Raw genomic sequence first — 20,021 nt, forward strand, 5'->3', positions numbered from 1 at the left:
GTGTCAACAGTGCCTAGGGACCAGTGTCCACCTGTGTGTCCTTCCAAACACGTTCCATCTACTTAAAAGCAATTAAGTACCCAAATATGGGCATACGTTTACCAAAATTGTCTGAAATGACTAGGTATCACTTTTGCAACAAGAAAAATACCCACAGAATTCATTTGTACTAAGAAAAATGTGAAATGGGGCACAGAAGAAGGGTGACCTGTGCTTAGGAAGCTGTACGGTAAAACCGTAGCACCTAGAATCCGCGCAGGAGCAGGGCCACCATCGTCCTATGTCACACCCCCACGGCCATCCGCAGAGGCTCTGAGAGCCCACAGGGATCATCAGCACAAAAACGGAACCATCTGAATCTTCCTAGCTGGCCCCTCAAAAGAAGTCCCTGGCTATGGCTCCGCACGCCACATACTTGAGTGTGCTGTGGAGCCCGCCAGCAGACGATAAAGGTGGCAAACGAGGAGGCCGTCCGTGAACATTCATGGCAAAAACCCAAATCAGTCACCGGATCGCCCTGACGTCTGGATGCCCACTGAGTCAAAGTCAGCCCACAGCGAGTCTGTGAGGAATGGGGCCCTGAGAAGGAGGCACCCAGAGCCACAGGTCCCTCACGTCTGTGTTCACAACTTGTCTGCAAACTGCCACCCACTGAGGCCACCCACCTGCCCTAAAGGGCCTTGCACTGTGGGACTGCAACATTCCGGGCCTCAATTCTTCCCATCGAAGAAAAAGGCCAAGGAAAACCTATCCCCAGGGTTGCAATGAGATGGAACAGGACGATGTAGCGAAAACACTCAGCAAACCACAGAGGATGCACAGATGGGTGGGACGATATTTAGGGAAAACCCTATAGCCCAAATGTATGCTGCAACTTATAAACCCAGATAAGAGATGAGAAAGGCAGTATCCCCACCTGGGGCTGAGAGACAGGGAGGCCCAGCTTTGGGGAGCCCTGACGAGACTGAGGCTGCTCCCACAGAAGCTCCGTGAGGCCAGGCAGGACCCTCGCAGGCCATGCCACAGGCTCCGCTCCCCCTGCACCCAGCCCACCCACCAGGCCTACCTTGGCAGCGCAGGCTCCTGCTGAAAGGGCTGGCTTCACAGACGGGTGGGCCCCGCAGCCCAGGCCCCGACCTGAGGGCGCCCACCCGGCCCTTGTCCGAGCCACTCAGTAGCACCCGTGTGATGACACGCACCAGCTCCCGGATCACGGCCCTTGTGCAGTGGGGCCCACTGGCCAGGCCATTGGATGGGAAGAAGAATGGCTTCAGGTGGTGTGCAAGTTCACTCCAGTCAGCCACAGGGCTGCGGGCATCTTTACAACCATAAATCAGCTCACCATTCTTCAGGAAGGGAAAGAAACAGGGAAACGTCAACTCCAACAGGCCAGTAGGAAGACACCTCCGTCCCCATCCACTAGACAGGCCAAAGGACCGGACATTTTACATGCCCCCATTTGGGGTCTCTGCATACTGCAGCCCTCTGGGGAAACCCACCCTCATGTACCATGTCACTGAACAAGAGAAAAATCCCACTGGAACATGAAAAAGGAGAAAAGTTCTCAAGAACCAAAGATCAGAGCCCTGGGCCTGAGATATAAACCCTCAGACCAGAACACCTGGGATGTTAGCAACCTCAAGCAAACTCGGCCCAAAGCACAAACTCCCAAAGGCCCTAGCCTGTTACACAAGAGGCCAAGTGACACTACTGTGCTACTGAGGGACACACGGTGTCATCTGACCCTGAGCAAACTTCTCGGCCAGTGTGGACATCGGCCGCCAGGGTCCCAGAGGGCTTCTGTCCTCTGCGAAAGACTAAGCCAGGCTCCAGCCAGGGTGGGTAAGGCCAACAGCATCACTGGTATAGAAATCTTCATCTTTGAGGCCATCCTGCCTTCTAAAACCAAGTCCAGCAAAGAAACTCCTTATGGCACCAATGTTCCCAGGGCTACATGAAAGGATGCTCAGTGGGTGCAACCCTGTGACTTTTACAGGGGTCCGTGGTATCTAGGAGGAAAACCCCTAAGGGAATCCTGGTCCCCACACCCCTGAGCATCAGCCAATCCCAGGGGCGTGATGAATCCCTTGCCCCTAGTTTCCTTGTCTGTGAGACAGTGTGGTCAGCAGCCTCCAGGTAGGTCCCCAATGGCCCCCATCCCTTGACACTCATACTCTGTAGTCCTCTCTGCACTGTGGAGGTCTGGTCTGTGTGACTGACAGAATACGAGCAGAGCAATAGCATACCCCCAGCAAGAGTAAGTTATAAAAGATGCTGCGGATTCTGTCCTGATGACTCTCTTCTCAGATCACAGCAGCCGCACCGAGCAGCCCCACGGAGTCCCCCGTGGCCAGGAACTAAGGCCTTCTGCCAGTGGCTGTGGCGGCGCCATCCTAGGAGCAGAGCCCCGGCCCCAGCTGAGCCTTCATATGGGATGCAGCCTCCAGAGGGACCCTGAGCCAGAACCAGCTATGCTGCTCCTTAACTCCTGGCCACAAGAACTGAGATGGTAAGTGGCTGTTATGCAGTAGTAGATAATACGATGAGGACGATCCCTGCTCTGCCCCCAGGTGGCAGGTGGGGCTCAATTCAACCCAGTGAGAAGGGTGGACTGGACATTCCTCCCTCAGCAAGTTCCCGGGATTCAGCAGCATGGTGCCTCCCCTGGGAGCCCCCTGTTAGCACCATCAGAGTTCACAGATGTGGGTGTCCAAGGAGATGGGAACACAACTGTGGCCACTGCTGGCCAAAGGATCAGGAGAAACCAACAAGAGATGCTGACCCTTGAGATGGCCTTACAGAGGGAGGAGGGCGCGCCAGGCAAAGGAAAAGCAGGAGCTCCCAGGAGGAAAGCAGGCCAAGATGAAGTACCAAGCCAAAACCAGTCAACATGGGTTGCAACCAGGAGGTAGGGCCAGAGTTTGGCTTGCGGTCCAGTGCAAGGGCAGCCTTGGCCTACTGTGAAACTCTCTCCTCCAGGCCCATAAGCAGTTGAGTGACCCCTGGACAATAGAAGGCCTCTTCTCCCCAGTGTCTGGAATCCAGGTAGATGGGCATCTTACATATACAAATATGGTTGCTCAAGCACCTCATGTGACACTTGGCAGAGAGCTATCGTCTTGGGCTCTGGGACAACCCCGCATGTCCCCCACCACATCTCACAAGTGTCCAGTATTAGTGGACAGAGCCACAGACTTGGAGTCTGTGACCAACACTCGGACAGACAAGGAGAAGTCTCCAACGACAGACAGCACGCTGGCAGCACCGACCGTGGCCCAGGGAACTTCTCCACACATGGAATTTCACAACAAGGGAAGGCGTGAGCTTCAGAACCAGAGAGCTTGCTCCTGAGAGGGGCTGGCACTTGCAATGAGGTACTGACTTGCTCCGGGTATGATTTTAAAAAGCCATTCCATGTCACTTCTTTTAATCCATCTCTTTTGAAACTATTATCTCAACCTCTGGATTTTCTTCCCCCAGCTGAGTTCAACAGAAGCAGCAGATAGCCAGGGTTCTCAGTCCCAGGTCCCAGGTCCCAGGACCCAGGACAAGTCAGCTCACCCAGGGGCCAAGCCAGACTAACCACTCAGCTTACGTGTGGCCCTGACAGGCCAGCCTAGGCGGGGGCAGTCAGAAAAGGGTCCATTTAGGACAAAATGCCAGCCTCATTATAGGTTCCAAATAAATCCCCAGATGAAAGGGAACTTATCTTCAGGATTTAAATATACAATTCCTGAAGTCTTTATAAGATTTAGAAATAAAAACTGATTTTAAAATGTCCTCTTTTTCTAGATTTGGGAAGGTGGAGGCAGACAAGGTAAAGTTGATTCACTCTGACCAGTTTTTTGAACCATGGGGGGAAGCCAGGCAAGAATAGGCTTCCCTCCCAACTTCTCTGAGCCCACTTCTGAGGGGCATCCAGTGTGCAGAACAGCACTATCCACACGGAGCAGGACACAGAGGGCACAAGGCTGTCCACACCCAACAGCCCTGCTACTCCACACAGACCCAGAGCCTGTGAACCTGGAGCCTGTCACAAACTCTCGCTTATATGTCATACTTAATAAGAAGATAACCAGTACTAGGGGCAGTCAGCGGTAAGCAGAAAAGGAGGTGACAAGGGGGATCCCAGGGGACACATTTCCAACACAGGCCACACCAAGCCCTCCTCCAGATCTGGGCCAGCCCTCCTCCCCTCTCCCCACACCCCTCTCTCCACACTCCTGCCCCTCAGCCTCTCCTCCTCCTCCCACTAGCAGCAGGCCAGGGGACCACAGGGCCTCAGCAAGTCTGGTCAGGGTGCCGGCAGCAGGTGGCAATGAGGAAACAGAAGGTGCCAGTGCCAGATGGTGAATATTCTGCATGCAGAACCGTTCCCACGATCAGGATGCAGGACTCTGAGAACTCACTAACTGACAAGGAGATCCCCAAATTATAAGTTCCCTCAGTTACTTGGGAGGAAAGGCACAAGTGTGGCCACCCTCTAGGATGCCCTGCCCCAGCTCCTGCTCCCATCTCAACCACACAGGACTCCTGGGACGCAGTCAGGGCCATCTTTCTCCAAGAACCAGAGTCAGGGTCTATGTGTCAAAGGAGCCGGAGGCCACCCAGTGGTCAAGGAGTCACCGTCACACATCCCAGGAGTCCCAGGATGACATGCCCATGAAATGAGGCTTGGAAAAAGGACCCAAAGTATCATGCTAAGCCAGCCCCAGCCCAGATGCCCTCGTCTGCAAGGTCACAGAGCCCTGTCAGGGACCAAAGCACCATGGGTTCATCCAGCTCAGTTCAGACACCAACAGGCCCCACCCTAAGAGTGCCATAAGACAGAAGCAGCTCTTACCTTAAAGATCTTTAAGTTGTTCTGTGCCTCCTGTAACAAGCTTTTCAAAGCAAAGTACATTCTCTGTTTATTTCTAAAAAGAGAAAGTATTATTGACAGAATTAAAGCCGACTTTGCATTCACCTGCCCGTGGCTCAGGGGACATGCCCAAGAGCTGCCACTCGAGGTCCCTGAGCTTTGCAGATTAAGGAGCTGCATTCTCCCCAGCCCTGCTCACAGAGGGACCCCCATCCCTGCCCCTGATCCCCACCCTGCTCTCTGCCCCTTCCTCTGGCAATCCCTCCCCAGCCACTGGCTCCCACAGGTCATCTGCAGGAACCTACGGAGGCAACACTGACCGTAGGCAAGAACCCTGGCCCTGCCCAGGGCCCTGGCCATCTGCAGTCAAGTAGCCCCCACCTCACAGAATGTGGCCCACTCCCACCCCCCACTGCACAGAATGCCACCCCCCACCAAGAAAGGCAGCACGAGGGACAAAGGAGAAGTGTTCGCTTACCCTGAGTAGAGATCAAGGGGACAATATTTACTTATCTGCTTCCACTTCCCAGTTGCTACCTGTTAAGAAACCACCACAGGGTGTCCATGAGTGGACTGGGGGAGCACTCCAACTCCAACACACAAAACAGCCCAAGTGACTGTGAGATGACCAAGGCAGCTGAAGGGCCCAGCAGTTGACACCACCTCCAAGTGCACATCACTAGCTGGGGCAGGGGGCTTGAGTGTGACCCCAGGAAACTTGGGCCCTCCTCTGAGAGCCTCACGTAGCTGCCAGCCCCTCCACATGAGCAGAGAGAGGGCAGCAAGCGCTTTCTAAGATGACACGGCTGAACTTTGGTAATCAGATGAACAAATCTTTACAATTACAATATCCAGGAAGGGGAGGGGGCACCCAACTAGCAATTTCATGTTGTCAGCGAGAAGATAAATTGGTACAACCTTTTGAAAGGCAACTTGCTGGTTTCCATCAAAATTTTTAACGTGCGTGCCCCCCGATTTGGCAAATGTATGAGGAATCGCTGGGTCAAGGATTCACTGCGACCTAACTGCGACAGCAAGACCTAGAAACAACTAAATAAATCAAAGGACATCTGCTCGTATGGGCCAGGACACAGCAAGCCACATGTTGAATGAAGAAACGAATAAATAATATGCAGCCGCTAACAGAAAGAGGTAGAGCTCAAAATCACCAATATTTATTCAAGGAGAAAAGCAACTGGCAGAATAACGCATATGAAATCACTTTCGCTTCAAAAAAAAAAAAAAGGATATGTGCATCTATACATGCATGTATCCAAATATGCATTGAAAAAGCCCTGAAGGATACACAACAATCAATCTCCAAGGATTATTTAAGTGAAAAAAGCAATGAGCAGAATAACTTATGGCAAGACTCCATATTTGCTTTATAAAAGTGTATGTGTGCACACATGCACGTGTGAGCACACATGAGAATATGTGTACGGAAAGGCATCACCTCACTTCCACTTGAATAACACGTATATTTTTGTTGGCACAGGAAGAAGTCTGGGAGGACATGCAAACTGACAACATGAGTTGCCTCTGGGAAGGCAGGAGACCTAATTCATAAAATTACATATTTTATCAATTAAACAAGCAGGTACTATTTCATAGCAAAAATTTAAAAAACAGTTCTTAAAAATCCATCATATATGTTGAAAATGAATGGTAACAATGAAAACCATCTCCTAAAGGGAATGGCTCCCATACCTTCTTTTTCCTAAGAGCCTAGAAAGTTATAACACCACAAAGAAAAGATGGACTAAGGACCTCTAGAAATTCTCTCCCCCATAAGGGCAAGGAGAAAACTGGCAAAAAACAGTCAGGATCAAAATTTTCAGAGATCAGAAAATTAACCAAAGGCTTACAACAATCTGGAAGGTATTATACAAGAAAAATGGCCATATCTAAATAAGAACAGTGAGCTATGTGGCATTTTTAATGCCTTATTCTTACCCCTTCTGTCTAGCACCAAGGGAACCCTAAAAACCAACACCCCCAATCACAGTGAAGACAGAAGTGTGGCAGCCACTGGAGAAGGCTAAATGGTGTAGGAGCTTCTCCAAAGCCTCATTCCCAGGGAGTGGTCATTATTTGACCTGTCTCTTGGTTTCCTGTCTTCATTGACTTGACTCAGAGCTAACCAATTACAAAAGGGGCATTTTCGGGCTTCCCTGGTGGCACAGTGGTTGAGAGTCCGCCTGCCGATGAAGGGGACACGGGTTTGTGCCCCGGTCCGGGAAGATGCCACATGCCGCGGAGCAGCTGGGCCCGTGAGCCATGGCCACTGAGCCTGCGCGTCCAGAGCCTGTGCTCCACAATGGGAGAGGCCACAAAAGTGAGAGGCCCGCGTACCGCAAAAAAAAAAGGGGGGGGGGCATTTTCCCCGAGGGACATTTGTGAAAAATATTCAGAGGCAACTGTTTAAATTCATGACTTCCTGAGATACTGGTTAACAGTTGTGGCAAACAATAGGCTAACCTAAAACTAAAAAGAAAAAGCAGAGGAACAACATGTACACAGGGCTTTGAAAAGCTCCAGTATATCCTGGGCATCTAGGAGGCCATGCACAAGCTCCAGAAAGACCTGAAAAGGCCACCACCTCCTGGTGATCTGAGGCTCTGCAGAAGTGAAGGCTAAGGCAGAGTTGCAACCGCCCTGCTAAGTGTTGATGGCAGGCCCCAGTACACACACAGAGCCCCTCAGTAAAGCCTGGGAGACTTAATGGTCTCAGGCATTTAAGAAATCTCTTGTTAAACCATTAGCTGCTCACCTAAGCTAATGGAGCATCAGAGGCCACAAACAACAAAGAACAGACTTCTCAAACTTGGCAAAGAAAAATCACAAAACAATAACAATTACAACAAGCAGCAACAACAAATCCTAGAAAGGTTGTAGAAACTGATTTCCAGAGTGGTTACGTTATATTACTTAAAATGCCTGTTTTCAACAAATAATTACAAGACATGCAAAGAAACAAAAACGTATGGTCCATACCCAGGAAAGAAACAATCAATAGGCTGTCCCTGAGAAATTCATACATTGGACTTACTTGACAAAGACTTTAACTCAACTATTTTAAATCAGCTTTAAGCTAAAGGAAACCAAGGACAAAGAACTGAAGGAGACAAGGAGAACAATGTATTAACAAACAGGGGATATTAATAAGGATAGAAATTATAAAAAGGAACCAAATAGAAATTCTGTCATTGAAAAATACAATAACTAAAATGAAAAAGTCACAAGAAGGGCTCAACAGCAGATCTGAGTAGGCAGAAGAAACCATCAGTGGATTTTAGGATAAAGTCCAAGAGCTCCACACCTAGACACATCATAATAAAACTGTCCAAAGACAAAGAGAGAGAGAATCTTGAAAGCAGCAAGAGAGAAGTGACTCATGATGTAGGATCCTCCATAAGATTAACAGTTGATTTCTCACTGAAAACCATGGAGGCCAGAGGCACTGGGATGGCACACACAGTGCTGAAAGAAAAAAGACTATCAACCAAGAAGTCTTGCCTATAAAATTATCCTTTCAAATGAAGCAATAATTAAGACATTGCCAGATAAACAATAACTTAAAAAATGTGTTGCTAGAAAACCTGCCCTACAAGAAACAATAAAGGGAAATCTTCAGGCTGAACTAAAAGGGCACTAGACAGTAACTCAGATCCACATGAAGAAATAAAGGGCAGTGGGTAAAGGAACTACATAGGTAGGTATAAAGGATAATATAAATATATTTTGTTTGTAACTTTTTTCTTCTACCTGGTTCAAAAGACAGAATGTCCCCTGCATGGCATAAGGCAATTATTATAACTGCATAAGGCAATTATTACAAATCTGTATTGACAAGCATACAATGCATAACGATGTAATTTGTATGACAATAACAGCACAGCAGAGGGGGAAGGCAACAAAGCTATAGAGGAGCAGGGTCTATGTATACTACTGAAGTTGAATTGTTATTGAGTTAGATTGTTTAGGTTAAGATGTTAAATCAATAGGCAGAACAACTAGACAGAAAACCAACAAGGAAGTAGAAGACTTGCACAACATTATAAACCAACTAGACTTAACAAGTATCTATACAACACTCCACTCAACAACAGCAGAGTATGTTCTAATCAAGTAAACATGAAACATTCTCAAGGAGAAACCATATGTTAAACCACAAAACAAGTCTCAATTAATTTAAAAGGATATGACTCTGCAAACTCAGTGGAATGAAACTAGAAACAAATACTAAAAGGAAATTTGAGAAACTCACAAATACATGAAAACTAAACACATTCCTAATCATCAATGAGTCAAATAAGAAATCGAAAGAGCAGTCAGAAAGTAAATTGAGATAAATGAAAATGAAAATACAACATAACAAAATTTATAGGAGGCAGAGAAAGCAATGTTTAGAGAGAAATTTATACTTGTAAACACCTATATTAACAGGAAGAAAGATCTCAAATCAATAACCTAATTTTCTACCCTAAAAAACTAGAGACCAAACTAAATCCAATGCAAACAGAGAAAAAGAAGTAGTAGATTAGAGCAGAGACAGATGAAACAGAGTATAGAAAGGGAAAATTTGAGAAAAGTAACAAAACCAAAAGTTGTTTCTTTGAAAAGATCAACAAATATGGCAATCCTTTGGCTAGATCAAGAAAAAAAAAAGACAGGACTCAAATGACTAAAACCAAGAATGAAAGAAAAGACATTACTACCAACCTTGCAGAAATAAAAAGAATTTTAGAGGAATGCTATGAACAATTATATGCCAACAAATTAGATGAAATGAACAAATTCTTAGAAACATACAGCTACCAAAACTGACTCAAGAAGAAATAGAGAATCTAAACAGACATAACAAAAGGATGAATCAGTAATCAAAAATCTTTCAACGGGGACTTCCCTGGCAGTCCAATGGTTAAGACTTCACCTTCCAGTGCAGGGGGTGCGGGTTCAAACACTGATCGGGGAGCTAAGATTCCCACATGCCTTGGGGCCAAAAAAACAAAACATAAAAAACAGAAGCAATATTGTAACAAATTCAATAAAGACTTTAAAAAAATCTTTCAACAAAGAAAACCCCAGGACCATCTGGTCCATCTTTGCTACTGAATGCTATCAAATGTTTAAAGAAGAATCAACACCAATACTCAAACTCTTCCAAAAAACTGAAGAGTAAAAGATGGAAAACACTTCCTAATTCATTCTATGAAGCCAGTTATTACCGTGGTACCAAAACTAGACAAAAGCATCACTAGAAAAGAAGACTACAGACAAATATCCCTCAAGAAAAAATCCTCAACAAAAACTAACAAACCACATTAGCAGCATATTAAAGAGATTACACACCTATCATCAAATGGGATTTATCAATCAAATACAAGCGTGGTTCAACATATGAAAATCAATCAATGTAATACACCATATTAATAGAAAGAGGAAAACAACTCATGACCATCTCAACAGATGCAGGACAAGCATTTGACAAAATCTAACATTCTTTCATGATTAATAAAAACAAAACAAAAAAACTCTTAAAAGAATATCTTTCACAAACTCACAGTGAAAACATTACATTCAACAGTGAAATTCTGAAAGCTTTACCCCTAATATCAGGAACAAGATAAGGATGCCCACTCTTACTATTTCTATACAATATTGTACTCATAATTAAAAACAGAATTACCATATGATCCAGCAGTTCAACTTCTGGGTATATACCCCAAAGAGTTGAAAGCAGAGTCTCAAAGAAATATTTGTACACCCACATTCACAGAAGTGTTATCCACAATAGCCAAGAAATGGGAGCAGCCCAAGTGCCCATCAATGGATGGATGGATAAACAAAATATGGTATATACATTCAATGGGATATTATTCAGCCTTAAAAAGGAAGGAAGTTCTCACACAACCTACAGTATGGATGAACCTTGAGGACATTATGGTAAGTGAAGTAAACCAGTCACAAAAGGACAAATACTCTGTGATTCCTCATATATGAGGTCCCTACAGTAGTCAAGTTCATAGAGATAGAAACTACAATGGTGGTTGCCAGGGGTTTGAGAAAGGAAGAAATGTAGAGTTGTTTAATGGATGCAGAGTTTCAGTCTTACAAGATGAAAAATGTTCTGGAGATGGATGATGGTGACAGTTGCAAAACGATGTAAATGTACTTAATGTCAGTGAACTGTACACCTAATGGTTAAGATGGTAAATTTTATGTCATGTGTATTTCATCACAATTAAATATATATATTAAAAAATCAGTTGTATTTCTATGCAATAAACAATCTGAAAATGAAATTTCTAAAAATTCCATTTACAATGGCATCCCCAAAAATAAAAAATTTAGGAATAAGTTCAACAAAAGACACACCGATTTATAGGCTGAAAACTTTATCACATCGCTGGAAGAAATTAAAGACCTAAATAAATGGAAAAACATCCTGTGTTCACAGAGTATTAATACTGTTAAGGTGGCAATACTTCCCATACTAATCTGCAATACATTGGAATCCTTATCAAAAATCCCAGCTGCTGTCTTGGAAATCGTGAAGCTTAAAGACATCTAAATTGGAAAAGAAGAAGTAAAACTCTATTCACAGATGACATGATCCTGTACATAGAAAATTCCAAAGAATCTAAAAGAACGCTATCAGAGCTAATAAATGAATTCAGCAAAGTTGTAGGGTACCAGATCAACACACAAAAATTAGTTGTGTTTCTATACCCTAGCAATAAACAAACCAAAAAGGAAATTAAGGAAGCAATCCTATTTATAACCACATTTACAATATTCCAAAATAATAAAATACCTAGAAATAAATTTAACCAAAGTGGTGAAAGACTTGTACACTGAAAACTATAAAATACTGTTGAAAGGAAATTAAAGAAAACCTAAGTAAGTGGAAAGAGAGCCTGTGTTCATGGATTATAAAACTTAGTATTGTTAACATGGCAGTACTACCCAAAGTGACCTACAGATTCCTGAAATTTCTGTCAAAATTCCAAAGTCTTTTTTTGCAGCTATGAAAAATCCAATTCTCAAATTCACATGTAATCGTAAGGGGCCTCAAATAGCCAAAACAATCGTGAACAATCAATCTTGAAAAAGAAGAACAAAGCTAGAAGACTAACACTTCCTGATTTCAAAACTTACTACAAAGCTACAGCCATCAAGAGTGTGGCACTGGCATAAGGACAGACGTACAGACCAATAGAATACAACAGAAGGCCAGAAATAAGCCCTCACATATATGGCCAATAGATCTTTGATAAAGGAGCCAAGACCATTCAATGGAGAAATGACGGTCTTTTCACAGTGGTCCTGGGAAAACTGTACATCACATGAAGTTGGGCCCTTACCGAACATCAAACACATAAACTAACTCAAAATGGATCAAAGACCTAAACATAAGAGCTAATACTACAAAACTCTTAGAAGAAAACATACGGGAAAAGCACCATGACCTTGGTTTAGGTAAACATTTCTTGGATAGGACACCAAAGGCATAGGCAACGAAAGAAAAAAAAGACAAATGAGACTTTATCAAAATTTAAAACTTTTGTGCAACAAGGGACACTATCAACAGAGTAAAATGGCAACCAACAGAATGGGAGAAAATATTTGCAAATCATGTATCTGATAAAGAAATTAACATCCAAAATTAACAGAGAACCCCTAAAACAACTCAAAAACAAACAACTCATTTCAAAAACAGGTAAAGCATTTGAATAGACATTTCTCCAAAGAAGATATACAAATAGCCAATAAGCACATGAACAGATGCTCAACATCACTAACCGTTAGAGAAATGCAAATGAAAATCACATGAGATACTACTTCATATCCATTAGGATGACTATAATCACAAACAGGGGGCTTCCCTGGTGGCACAGTGGTTGAGAATCCACCTGCCGATGCAGGGGACACGGGTTCGTGCCCCGGTCCGGGAAGATCCCACATGCCGCGGAGCAGCTAGGCCCATGAGCCATGGCCGCTGAGCCTGCGCGTCCGGAGCCTGTGCTCCGCTACGGGAGAGGCCACAACAGTGAGAGGCCCACGTACTGCAAAAAAAAAAAAAAAATCACAAACAGGGACAATAACAAGTGCAAGCGAGGATGTGGAGAAACTGGAGCCCTCATACATTGCTGGTGGGGATACAGAATGGTGCTATGGCTGTAGAAAACAATCTGCCATTTCCTCCAAAAGTTAAACAGAATTTCCCTAAGACCCAGCAATGCCACTCCTAGGAATATACCCAAGAGAACTGAAAACAGTGACTCAAACATGTACATGTACACGCACATTTATAGCAACATTATTCACAACAGCCAAAAGGAAAAAACCCACATGTCCATCAATAGATGAATGGATAAACAAAATGTTCCCATACAATGGAGTATTATTCAGCCATAAAAGAAATGAAGTGCTGATAAATGCTACAATGTGTATGAACCTCAAAAATATTATGCTAAGTAAAAGAAGAGAGTCACAAAAAGCCATAATTTGTGTGATTCCATTTATAGGAAATGTCCAGAATAGGCAAATCCACAGAGACAGGTGGTTGCCAGGGGTTGGCAGGACAGGGAGTGACTGCTAATGGGCACAGGACTTCTTTTCGAGGTGATGAAATGTTTTGGAATTAGATAGTGGTGATGGTTGCACAACCTTATGAATAAACTAAAATCCACTGGATTATATATCTTAAAAGTGCAAATCTTAGGATATGCAAGTATCTCAATTAAGAAAAAGATGAACGTGAAGTACTTTTGAAATAAAAAGTAAATAATATCTATGTTTTATTTTACTCCTCTGAAAACTCTAGGTGGCCCAGCCATTCATCACAAGGCTCTGTGCAGGAAGGGAACCCAGCTGGTCAACTCTTCTCACCTTGAGGTGCTGGTGCATGCAGTAACGACACACCTTATGCTTCATCTCATGCGTAACATCACCGGAGAAAGGAATAAACCCACATTTTGGCTGCAAAATAAACAAGTAAGGAAGAAAAAAAGCTTAGGGAGAAAACACATACCTTTAGGTAGACATATAGCTACAGGATAATGAAGTGCAGCTCCCAGGAGAATCAGCAAGTGTTAGATATAAACATTCCCCAAAGGTGCTTTTATCTTCAGTCCCCAGTGGGAGCTGATGCCTCCCCCACTGCATCACATAAATATCTCTTTGCCGCTAGAGAATCCAAAGCCAGAACTCTCACTGGGGAAGAACAGTGATGCCTCAATTGCTAGCTTGACAACAAAGAGTAGCTGTGTGTTTTCATCGTAGAACAAGACTGGAAAGACTAGGAGTGCAGATCTGCCACACACTCCAGCTCCAAGAAGAAGAACCCTTGGTCCCTCTGATCAGACTGTGTGAAGGGGAAGGTGCCCATATGATGGTTGCTGGGCTCCCAGAACATCTGAAACTCTAGTTGCCTTTTAAAAGCCATGATTTCTAGGCACATACAATATGAAAGACCACTGCCTAGCATCGGGGCACTGAAGGTCACGCTGCCCATCATTTGTGACGCCTGAGACACTCACCCTCTGCTTGGAGAAGCAGAACATCAGTCCACACTGAACACCCAGGGATGTGAATGCTCAGGGCCAAGAGCATGACCCACAAGTCACCACCAAAGGTTTGGAGGAAGGAAACAAATAACAAGATATCTGGCAGGCTTCTTGAGGGAGACTCAGGTGGCCACTCTGGACACTGAGCCACAGAGCTGAAGCAGGGGCCTGGCCCTTATCCAGCAATCACTGCCCTGCACTAGACAAGCGACATCCTTTGTCGCCTCCTCCTGAGGATCCCTGCCACGACAAACCAGGGCCTTGAGAGACACAAAGGCTGCTATGCCTCCTGGAGGTCTCTCCTGAGCATTCTCCTGAGAAGCAAAGGAACAGAGTGTCACCCAGTCTAAAGGGTGGTCCTCAAGCTGAGCTCTTGGAGCATGGCATGCAGTGTCACCAAGCAGCCAAGTAGGCACAGCTGGGAATGAGGTCAAGAGAGGCCCTGGCAAGCTGCACCCTCCAAGGAAAATAAGCAGAGTGGAACCCATGCTTCCTTCTGGTGGCCATCGGCTAGGGCTTGTCCCTGGCTGACTCCCTGTTATGACACCTGAGAACGAGCCTAAATCTGGGGGTCTGGGAAGCCATGCCCCTCAGGTCTGGCCAGGGCAAGGAACCAGAATAGCACGGTGCAAGAGGCACACACAGAAGGAGCAAGAAGTAAGCCTACTCTCTGGGAGTTGGGGGGCTGCCTAGGTCGTGGGGCCCAGCATGGGCAAAGTGCACTCCAGGCAGATGACTCGTGGATTTACAGTCTGGACCCACCTTTCCCTTTTCCCCCACACCAGTTCCCCCTTGACAGAAGTTCACCTTGATCTCTACACACAGAATCGGCCGGTGTTCTGCAAAATGGTAGGTCTGAAGTCTGGCTAAATTGGGAAGGCACAGAGCATAACCACTGAGAGTGTCCAGGTCCTTGTCACAGCGAGATTCTGGAAAACAGAGCAGGGGAAACACGTGAGGATCAGTGCAAGAGAGACAGGAGGACTCCATGGCAACTCGGACTCCTGTTGGGGAAGGATCAGCCTTGCCCAAGAGAGGGCTGCCCTTGGCCTCCACTCTTGAGAGGTCACCTCTAAGCCTCGGGATGTCTTGCCTGAGGAGTTTACCTGGGGACCTAGAGTCACATGAGTATAATGCTGCGATCTGTGGTAGGAGTTTGGGCCCTGTAGTATCAGCTTGACCTCCAGAGGGGCTGGAGGCTGAGGGCAGCCACACAGGTGGTCAGCTGTGTCTATATGCCCAAGCCCCAGCAAAAACCCTAACCCTTCTTATCTCAGCTGGTTTTAATCTGTGTCCCGTAGCTGTAATAAGCCATAACCATGAGGATAACAGTGAGTTCTGTGGGTCCTTCTAGCAAATTAGCAGACCTGAGATTGGTCCTGGGGACCCCCAAACATGCAGCTGTCATGAATGAGGGTGATCTTGGGAACTGCTCCCCAATTCTGTGACTCCCTTAACCCAGGAGCTCAGAGAGGAAGGAGGCAACAGCCACTACCTTCCTTTTAAAGCTTCCTTCAGAATACGCAAACACCAGTATTTCCTCAGCTCTGACCCCTAGAAGCTATATTGTAGACAGTCACATAAGATATGGCCTCTTGGTCCCAGGAGAAGTCAGCTTTCCTCCTTCCACATAACAAGGCTGACTATGCGTCCTTATTACAGCAGGGGACGGTCTTATTACTGTTCAGTCGTATAACTGCCAGTTATAAGACTACTGATGCTGTGTGGCACGAGTACGTAGATGGCAGAGCCACAGCAGGCCTCGGTCTGTCTTTGTCTCGATGGGAACAGAGCCGAGACACAGCCCAGGCTTCGAACGAAGCTGCTCCCTCCTCGCGCTTCGTTGGTCCTCTCCCCCGTGAAGCCCCGCTCCTCACTGCTCCCCGGACTGAGGGCTCCAGGGCACACTATCCTGTTTTCTTTCATTTTCCTAATCAAATACGAAAAGGATTTTATATTGACTCGCTGCACACCCTGACGGCCTGGCTGTGCTTCAGGAGGAGACATTTCACTCCTCAACAACATAGATTTTACGTCTTTGCCTCTGACTGTGACAGGAAAAGCTTTGACATGGTTACTGTCATTACCGCCACGAGGAAGTGTAGGGAAGGGACATGAGGTACTGAGGGGAAAATACGTGAGGCGACGTGGGGCGGTACGTGAGGTGACTGCGGGGAGGGTACGTGAGGTGATGGGTGAGGGTATGTGTGGTGATGCGGGAGAGGTGTGGGAGGTAAAGGGGGGCAAGGTTTGGGGGGTGACGGGGGGAAAGTACGTGTGGTGATGGGGGGAAGATATGGGAGGTAATGGGGGAAGGTCTGGGAGATGATGGGGGAACGTATTTGTGGTGACTGGGGAAGGTACGGGAGGTGATGGGAGAAGGTCTGGGAGGTGACTAGGAGAAGGTATGTGTAGTGATGGGTGCAAAGCATGTGTGGCGATGGGGGGTGGGGTATGTATGGTGATGGTGGGGAAGTACATGAGGTGAAGCGGGGAGGTACAAAAATTCAAGTCTCCCACCTTAGCTCAAGAGGACGAGCAGGTTGGGTGGTGCCAGCTTCTGGGAGAAGGTTTCCAGGACTGCCACCCTCTAGGGCCTAGCCCACCCTCCATGGCTCAGGTCTACCCCGGTTTTCCTTTGGACTCCTCCAGGCCCCCCCTGGAGCCCACCTTCCCTTCCCTAAGTCTCCCCTGAACTCCTTCAGCTCCCTCTTGGCTCCCAAATGCATTTTTATTTTTATCAGTTTGTTCTTGGTCATATATTCCCTGCAGTGATCTGCAAATCTGATGCCCAGAAGTGTATTCATGAGCTCCTAGGGTTTCTACCCCTGATAGTAAAGTTAAAAACTACATCTGTATCTACCTAAGATGAGTAGTAATGTCAAACACATTTCAAATGGAATATTATCAATTCGTAAGTTAGAAACCCTTACCTGGTCTTTCACACTGTATCTTTAAACAAAGCTGTTTCACAAAATCTAAAGGCAGCTGAACAACTTCCTGTAAGAACAAATAAGACATACTCAGCGTGGAATGCACAGCAATGTGAACAGACGTCATGCCACAGAACCACACACTTAAAAATGGTGAAAATGGTAAGTTTTATGTTATGTATATGTTACCACATTAAAAAAAATACTCAGTATGTGGGTTTTAGGAATAAAAGCTGCTCTGTTACTTTAAGGACATGTCCAGATTAAACAGAGATGCTGAAGTTTCTGTGCACTAAGCGGAACAGGCCCTCCTCGGAGCAGCTGGTGTCCACAGCGCTGGTGGCCAGAAGCGTGCCCCGCGTCACCTAGTCAGTCTCCAAAGAGTGTTCCTCACCCACTCCTCTGTTCTCATGGCGACCTCAGCCTCATTCTCAGTGTCTGTGGACGGCAGAGCAGGGGCCGGAGGTAGTTCTCTGCCTGCAAGAAGTTCCTCACCAGCTATCTCCTCAGACAACCTGAGGCTCCTCACATTTCCATCTGAGAAGCAGCTCAAGGAACAGGGTCTGATCAAATATTAATCTCTGGGTGAGATGTCCTGGGCGCCCATCGGCCACAGGACTCAGGGTGGCCAATATTTGGTGCTTTGGGGCAAAAAAAACAAAGGAGCAACTACTCTCTACTATTTCTTGCCGTCTCCCAAACTAAGAGCTTCTATTTAATCCACGTTGCTCATCATCTTCCCCATGTTTCCAGGGTGGCAGAATTCTGACTTCTAAAGGAATCCCAAGGGGACGCGAGATACCTGCCTAGGATGAGAATGCTGGGATCCTGTCCACTTACATGCCACACCTTCTCCATCATGCCCTGTCCCACCTAACCTCCAGCTCACATGAAGACAGGCCTAGACCAGTCCCCAGACCAGCCAGGCAGGGCCGGAGCCAGCACGGACACAAGGGCGTGTCTGTCACTCTGAGCCTTTGCTCTCTCACCACTGTGCTAGTCACGTCTCATCCCGGGACACAAAAGAGGGAAACACGCTCCCCAGGGCTCCACTTTAACCTAGCTCGTGCCATCAGTCAGAGGAAACAGCATCCTTTACAGATGCTGATTTCGCCTGAACATGGTCTTGTTCGGGCCAGAGATGTGCCCTGTATCCCACATTTCAACAGTGCTGGGCCTGAGTGGCAGTCCTCTCTTGATACTACAACCACCTGGAGGAAAAGCAGGTTGTGTTTCACTCTGGCAGTGTCTTCACGCGAAGGAGGTATGTCAACGGGATGAATATTCCCGACAGGTGACCTGGTGGGCTCACCTCATATGCCCAGAGCCTTGTGCACTGTGGACAAACAGACTCAAACCTGGAGCTAGAGCATGCCCTGGGCCCTGGGGGGACACCCCAATGCTATTCCCACCTGCCGGGCTGCCATTGGCTGGAACCCCAAGCTCCTCCCCATTCTCCTTCACTGCTGGCCCCTCCTGGAAGAAAGGTCTAGAGCCCCCAAGTGCTGTGAGACAGAGAAACACTCCCACTTGGCCAGATGAGCATGCTCTCTCCCCAAGAAGGACACTGGTAGTTGGCACACCTGCATTCACTCACACACCGTCCAGGCCAAGAAGTAGGTGGCACCCAGCACGCAGATAGCTCAGAGACTCAGGCTCTCACGGGTGGTGGGTTTCAGGCTTTCACAATTCAGCAGGACAGCTGGGGACCTCACTAGGGGTGGTGCCAGCCCCAGGATGGCCCCAGTGACCTCTGCCCCTGTGTAGTCCCACACTGCCTAGGGCTGACCCGTGAAGGCCCCAGGATGCCGTGGAAACAACGGACACAACTCCCGAACAGGTCATCCCTCAGATGGGGTACTGGGGGAGTCAGGGCCAAGTCACAAGGATGCTCAGAGCCCTTCAGAGAGTCCACATTGGGAGGTGCTCAGGCCCCCAGTCAACAGTCAGCACCACACTGCCAGCTCCACGGCTCTGGGCCACCCTGGAAGAGGATCCTTAGTCCCAGCCTACAGATTAGACTACAGCCCTAAGGGACCCAAAGCAACACCACCCACAGTACTTCCTAAGCTGTCAAAGGACGACCCTCCTTGGAGGATGTTTTGCTGTCAGAGCCATTTAAATTCTACTTTGCTAGGCAATCCTGAAGCTTCAAAGAAACTTTTACTCAACCTTCTTGGCATCATTTTTCTCAGGATGGACACAAGGTACAGAATTTACAAAACAGAGGCAGTGCTCTCTCTGTTCAAAATGACAAACCTGCTAGTCTGTTCAGGGCTCTGATCTAAGACAAGCAGTCAGGCCAGTGTAAGCAGAGAAGCAGCAGTGATCAAAGTGGAGACAGAAGAATGGCTGTCCCAGGCATGGACCAAGGCCAGTGGCTCTGAGGATTGCCAGGATCACAGGGCCAGTCCACTGTGGCTTCTTACGCTGCCCTCTCCATGAGTGTCTGAACAGCAGACCTTGCCTGTAACAGGCACTCCTCTCGGTCACTGAGACCAGAAAAAGCCAGCAACGCAGACCACCTGCAGGTAGGTGGAGGCCATCACCCCACATGGGCTTCAGCTGGGTTCTCCCACGAGACCAGGTCACACCTCCCAGCATGGGGGTCCCCTTTTCTCCCTAACTTGCTCAAAGGTGCCCACTGAAGGT

The 20,021-nt window shown here is 46.9% G+C and overlaps 1 protein-coding gene across 2 annotated transcripts in view; it reads right to left on the minus strand.

Annotated features, from left to right (window-relative positions):
* IPPK (inositol-pentakisphosphate 2-kinase) overlaps nucleotides 1-20,021 on the minus strand; it is a 49,611-nt gene that overhangs the window by 18,757 nt on the left and 10,833 nt on the right. For both annotated transcript variants that reach the window (XM_060102413.1, XM_060102414.1), the window contains 6 exons: nucleotides 17,370-17,436; nucleotides 15,244-15,365; nucleotides 13,760-13,849; nucleotides 5,340-5,398; nucleotides 4,844-4,916; nucleotides 1,067-1,346 (listed from right to left, as the gene is read on the minus strand). In XM_060102413.1, coding sequence (XP_059958396.1) covers nucleotides 1,067-1,346; nucleotides 4,844-4,916; nucleotides 5,340-5,398; nucleotides 13,760-13,849; nucleotides 15,244-15,365; nucleotides 17,370-17,436 — 691 coding nt within the window. The remainder of the gene's footprint in view (nucleotides 1-1,066; nucleotides 1,347-4,843; nucleotides 4,917-5,339; nucleotides 5,399-13,759; nucleotides 13,850-15,243; nucleotides 15,366-17,369; nucleotides 17,437-20,021) is intronic.

Source organism: Mesoplodon densirostris, chromosome 6, assembly GCF_025265405.1.
Source record: "Mesoplodon densirostris isolate mMesDen1 chromosome 6, mMesDen1 primary haplotype, whole genome shotgun sequence".
Lineage (NCBI taxonomy): Eukaryota > Metazoa > Chordata > Mammalia > Artiodactyla > Ziphiidae > Mesoplodon > Mesoplodon densirostris.